The sequence below is a fragment of the Panthera uncia genome, chromosome E3 (assembly GCF_023721935.1).
Source record: "Panthera uncia isolate 11264 chromosome E3, Puncia_PCG_1.0, whole genome shotgun sequence".
Taxonomy (NCBI): Eukaryota; Metazoa; Chordata; class Mammalia; order Carnivora; family Felidae; genus Panthera; species Panthera uncia.
Window position 1 is genome coordinate 28,238,134 of NC_064815.1, and position 6,000 is coordinate 28,244,133.

General features: G+C 39.8%; 2 protein-coding genes across 5 annotated transcripts in view; both read left to right on the forward strand.

Moving 5' to 3' along the window:
• ATP5MF (ATP synthase membrane subunit f) overlaps nt 1-6,000 on the forward strand; it is a 616,357-nt gene that overhangs the window by 340,364 nt on the left and 269,993 nt on the right. The gene's annotated exons all lie outside the window — the stretch shown is intronic.
• SMURF1 (SMAD specific E3 ubiquitin protein ligase 1) overlaps nt 1-6,000 on the forward strand; it is a 110,607-nt gene that overhangs the window by 78,422 nt on the left and 26,185 nt on the right. For 3 of the 4 annotated variants that reach the window (XM_049639259.1, XM_049639256.1, XM_049639257.1), the window contains exons 2-6: nt 273-311; nt 1,460-1,568; nt 2,853-2,986; nt 3,152-3,217; nt 4,488-4,563. In XM_049639259.1, the coding sequence (XP_049495216.1) occupies nt 273-311; nt 1,460-1,568; nt 2,853-2,986; nt 3,152-3,217; nt 4,488-4,563 (424 nt within the window). The remainder of the gene's footprint in view (nt 1-272; nt 312-1,459; nt 1,569-2,852; nt 2,987-3,151; nt 3,218-4,487; nt 4,564-6,000) is intronic. The other variant, XM_049639258.1, reaches the window with a different exon arrangement.

Below are 6,000 nucleotides of genomic sequence, written 5' to 3' on the forward strand. Positions count from 1 at the left end.
GCGCCCTTACATGGAGAACAGACCGAGAGCGAGCTCTGTGGTCTCTTCTTATAGGGCACTAATCCCACCTTAAGGCCCCACCCTGATGACCCCATCTAAGTGTAAGCACCTCCTATAAAGGTCTCTTGCAAATGCTATCACAGTGGGGTTAGGGCTTCAACACGTGAATTGAGGGCCAAGGGGTGGGTCCAATACAACCCAGTCCATAGCAACTAGGTGCGATGAAAATCTTCTCCATAAATGCTAACCCTAGCATTTCTGTTTGTTTTCAGTGTTATGTGCCAAGAACCTTGCAAAGAAAGATTTCTTCAGTAAGTACACACCCGCTTTTGCTCTCTTACAGTATTAGTATTCTTCACATATTTTTGTAATTTGAACTTAAAAAAAAAAAAAAAGACAACACTGGACATACTCCCCTCAGAGTTCTGCCTTCTACCGAACGGACCCATGGTTTGACAAACTTCATTTCCAAGTTGGCAACAATGTGGAGGCTTCGAGCTCCTAGCGTTATAACTCATACAAGAGAAACTGTCTCACTCCCTGTTCCGGCCGCACCCTGTCTTCTCCGTCTTTCCAGCCCTGAATCTGTTGCTTTCTGCTGGATGAAGTGTTCTCAGCTCAAATACACACGAGACGTTTTTCTGTAAAAGAGCTGGGTTTGAGTCAAATTGTTAGTCCAATTTTAGAAATGAAATCACATTTTAAAAGCCTCATAATTAAAGGAAGTGTAAAAACCAGAGGGGATCTTTTTCCGAAGGAAGAAATCACCCCTTAACTGCAGAAATTCGCCACTATCAAGTCGGTGCCTGCAGCATGAACTTCTTCACTCTCTGATCCTCACAAGAATGCAGCTCAGTTCTTAAGTGGTATTATTCACACTTTAAAGGTGAAGAAACTGAGGTTCACAGGCCTTATTCAAGGAGCTGGGAACCTCCGGAGTAGTGGTCCCCATCAAGCATGTCTCTAAAACCCTTAACTTGCCACCTCTCTGAGCCTATAAATCTGTGCGACTCATACACCAGCATTTAGGAACCCACCTAATTAAGACTTGGTGAATACTTGGGTTCGTAGATAAAATAGACAAAGCCCAGTAAGTAAGATTGCTAGGTGTTATTTTTTTAGGAGGTATAAATATAATGAATTATAGATCTCTTTTCTTCCATTTAATTAGCCCAGTTGGTGATCAGCGGAAATGATTCTAAATTTAAGCCTATTTTTTGTAGTTTTAGCCCCTAAAAACCTGTGGTGTCAGACTGGGTTGCCTTTCTTAGAAAGCTAAATAGAAATAACTTATTTTGCTGATCAAACTAACCCTAAATTAGAGAATACAGTGCCCCAGGGTAAAGTTCTTCACCAAATTAGATGATCTCAAAGCTCTCTGTAGCCTGTAAGACTGTGTTCTGTGTCACATGGATGGATGTGTAGTCTCATCCCGGTGTGGCCGTCTCCTCTCCTTTAGGACTCCCCGACCCCTTTGCAAAGATTGTGGTGGATGGATCTGGGCAGTGCCACTCAACGGACACTGTGAAAAACACATTGGACCCAAAATGGAACCAGCACTATGATCTGTGAGTTGAATATTCTGTTAAGCCATTTGGGGAGCACCAGGAATCTAGCTTTCAAGAGAAGCACTTAACAATAAAATAAAAATGATTACTAACTTCTCACTGATAACCAAATGAATACATATTGCCTAATTTTATTGTATACTTGGAAGTTCTTGCATTTGACATGTTCATAGATTTTTATGGTTTGCTTCCATACTGTGTTTTTCAAACTTCTCCATCTCCTGGCCATGCTGACAGGAGAAAAAGGGGTATAGTTCAGGTCCTTTGTATGCTGTCCCCCCCCCCCCCCGCCACAGTGAACCTCTGAAGCTTGTTGTAGAGTTTTACTTTAAAAATGCATTATTATTGGGGCATCTGGCTGGCTCAGTCGGTGTAGCAAGGAACTCTTTGATCTCAGGGTTGTGAGTTCGAGCCCCATGTGGGATGTAGAGATTACTTAAAAATAAAATCTTTTTGAAAATGCATTATTATTGTACATACTTATTATTCAAATATATATTGTTTATATTTCTATTGATTTTTAAAATTTCTACTTTTTAGTAGGAACTATATTTTCTACAAGAGAAGATGAAGTTTGTTGTAGAAAATATAGCTCGGTATGATCGAATGGATGTAACATTCATTCCTAAGATGGATCGCACTTGGAAGACCATGATTTTAGATACACCTATGTTTTCATGGCCCTGCTAAGACAGTGTCATCAAAAGAACACTGAGTGATTATTGGTTTTGTATTAATACAGATTGCACGGAGTCTGGGTGGGATTTTTTGTAACCAGATTCCAAGACTCACTTTTAGTTACACTCAGGAATCCTAAGTGGCTTGGGAGATGGTTGTTGCCCCTTTTCCCGAAAACTGCCCTCTGGTTGATTTGCATGAAGAGTAGGTGGAGGTAGAAAGCACTCTTTAATGTGCTTTGAGTGCACTGTGGTTTATAAGTAGGCCCTTGCTGCAAACTAGCATTCTACGTTAAGCTTAATTGGTGAGATTTTATGAATTATGTCATCGTCCTTTGGAACTATAAAAATATAGTGAATCTCTGTTATAAGATGATTATCATGATGTAGTTACGCACGTATGCTTCTTACATAACTGGCTGTCGGCCTTTCCCCAGCCCCTTGAAATTAGTAGATGTGTATTTATTGAGCACCTGTTATGTGTGGGGTATATAGAGCCAACATCATTTTAAAAGGATTCCTTTGTACTAAGAAGTCAATCAGATGAAATCTCAACGGGCTATCATAATTCAAAGAGGCAATTAAAAAGGAGTTTGTATGTTTTCAGATATGTTGGGAAAACTGATTCCATAACCATCAGCGTGTGGAACCACAAGAAGATTCACAAGAAGCAGGGAGCTGGCTTTCTGGGCTGTGCGCGGCTGCTTTCCAACGCCATCAGCAGATTAAAAGATACTGGATGTAAGAACCAAAATGCTCTTCTGCCTTATAGTACAACTGAAGAAGGGTTATGAGGCATCTTTTCGTTTTGTTTTTTTTTTTCCTTTTGAATACCGAATACAGAATTCCTGCCCTCCTCCCTAGTTAATATTTCCCTGGGTTAAGTTTTGAATTATTTGTTTGCAGACCAGCGTTTGGATCTATGCAAACTAACTCCCTCAGATACTGATGCAGTTCGTGGCCAAATAGTGGGTAAGAACTTTCTCATCTGTATAAAGAGATGCTTTTTCAAAATTTAACATTCAGCTCTCCATCACCGAGAAAGCACACTCGGGCACTGACCGTGGTGACATATTTTCAAAGGACGAGCCACATCCGGGGCCATCTTTTCCGCGCTAGAAACTTTCGTCTTGTGTGGTTTTATTATTTTATTGAATTCTCTTCATCCTGTCATTCCAAGTTGAGTTAAAATGACTAGGCTACAAAAAGATTTCAGGTTATAATTTTTAAATATAATTTTCATCACCACGTTAATAGACAATTAATTTGCCATGGTCTTAACCAAGTGTACGTGAGAAGAATGGTGGCCACATGTACCAGAGTTGAGAAATAGTTTCTTCAGGAAGACCTGTAATATGCATAAAAGGCAAAGATGACTTCTGAAGATTTCCATGTGATAGGATTTTATAGAGTCAGGATTGAATTCTTTAGGATAAAAAAAAAAAGATCAAATGTGCTAGTGTTACAAGTGTTGACTGGAGGTGTTCCATAGGAAGTGATTTATTTATCTGTTAAGTGACTTGTTCTGTTATCCACCCCATTTCATTAGCATTTTAGGGTAATTCAAATGTTGCCTGTGTGCACTGCAAGGAATCGGAGAAAACCTAGTATTTTAGCAGTGTACCGGAGTGAATCACGACCCCAAATCTTTTAGGTATTGTCTTGAATATATCTGACCCGAAATAAGTCAACAGTGGGTATGCATCCTGAAAACTATCATAATGAGAAAGTTCTCACTTAATGCTTTTCCTGTTTGCGATTTCTTTTTCTCTGTGGAGTGATGTGCCAGGGGAAAAACGAGTAACTAGAAGCAACTTTGTAAACGGCTTTGTTGTTCACAGTAGGGATAGAGAATAAATATTTCAATTCATCTAGACTTTGCAGATACTGACAGTGCTCTCCGTGTCCTTATGAAACATGAGTCAAGATCTTCTTAAAAAGTGAGGTAACTTAGAGGAAGTGAATACCGGGAATTTGTTATTTTTACGGAGAGCGTGAAAACACAGCCTCTCCTCCACATTTACAAGGAATGTTCCAAACAGTATGCAGTGGTGTAGAGCTAATGTAATGGAGTAAATGCTTCAGACATGAAAGCACAGGACTAGCTGTGTTTATGTATATACATGTGCCTCGCTTTGTATAATAATATTGTACGTAAGTTACACCTTTGCAATGGCTCACTGTATCACACCTGTATGGAATGCCACTGGATTTTAATGCAAGACGTTCTTTTCTGTTTTAGTCAGTTTACAGACACGAGACAGAATAGGCACTGGAGGGTCTGTGGTAGACTGCCGAGGACTGTTAGAGAATGAAGGGTACGTATCCCCGTGGCGATGCCTGCTGAGTTCTCTGCTGCCTTGGGCTCTCACTCTCTATGAAACAGCCTTCACACCTTTGTGCCGAATGCTTGAGATGCAGTTTGGGATAAAACTGGGGTCCAGTTTCCTTGTTTATAAAGGAAGCTGTAAGACTAGTGGGGTTGTGCCCCTGAGACTCAGGATCCAATTTAAAGAGGTTTGTGCTGGCCAAAGATGGGAGTTTGAGCATCAGTAAGAATTATAACCGTAGGGGCGTCTGGGTGGCTCAGTCAGTTAAGCCTCCGACTCTCAATTTCAGCTCAGGTCATGATCAGGTCTGTGAGATTGAGCCCCATGTTGGGCTCTGCGCGGACAGCACGGAGCCTACTTGGAATTCTCTCTCCCTCTCCCTCTCTCTGCCCCTCCCCCACTTGCTGCATCTGTCTCTAAATAAATAAATAAACATTACAAATTTAAAGAAAGAATTATAACTAGTGGATTGAAACAAATCAAATATATTAAAATTCTTGAGTTCATAACGACACTCAGCAGAAAAACCCTAAAACACACACAGAAAAACTTAAAAGCTCATTGGTCACTATCACAGTTTTGTGATCCCCAGTGCCTTAATGGAGCTGGGCAGTAACCATTAATAGCTGCTAAAACAGCACAAAAGAGAGTTAATCTGACATTAACACACCCCTTGGAAAGAGGACCGAGAAATTGCTGCCGGACACTAAGCAGCATCCAGGAGGGGGCGCTCTGGAGAGTGTAGAAGACAACTCTTCAACAATTACGTTGGAAGAGAAATAAAGAGGAAGAGAATCTACAAATTCATAATAAAAGAGACTTAAAGAGACATACCTACCTACTAAGTGCACGTTGGGGACCTTGTTTATATTCTGAGTAATGAGACAATTGGCTGGGGAAATTTGGACACTAGTATTTGATGATATTTAAAAAATGAGTGTACTTTTTTTAGTCACGATGATGGAAGAAGTCCTTGTTTTCTCAAGACATAAGCTGAAGTATTTAAGGGTGAAATGGAAACACTTTGGGACTGGTTTCAGAATAACCTGGCAGAGGGGAGACACTGGAGGAGTAGCTGTGAGATGCCCATTGTTGTAGCTGGGTGATGAGTTTGGGGGGGTTGTTGAGATAGTCTCTCAATTTGTGTATATATTTGAAAGTTTTCAATGTATGATTTTTTTTAATGCTAATGAGGGAAAATAGGTTTTAAGGTGAATAGTCTTCAAAAAATAGCCTTTAAGGTGAATTGTCTTCAAAAAAGTTTAGGAGGTAAAGATTTATGTTAGCACTTAAAGTCATTGCTGTATTTATGTAACCTGAAGTTCTACTAGAGAGTAAAGTAACAAGGAAAGTGGAGTATGGATTCGACTATATATATATATATATATATATATATATATATATATATATATATATATATATATA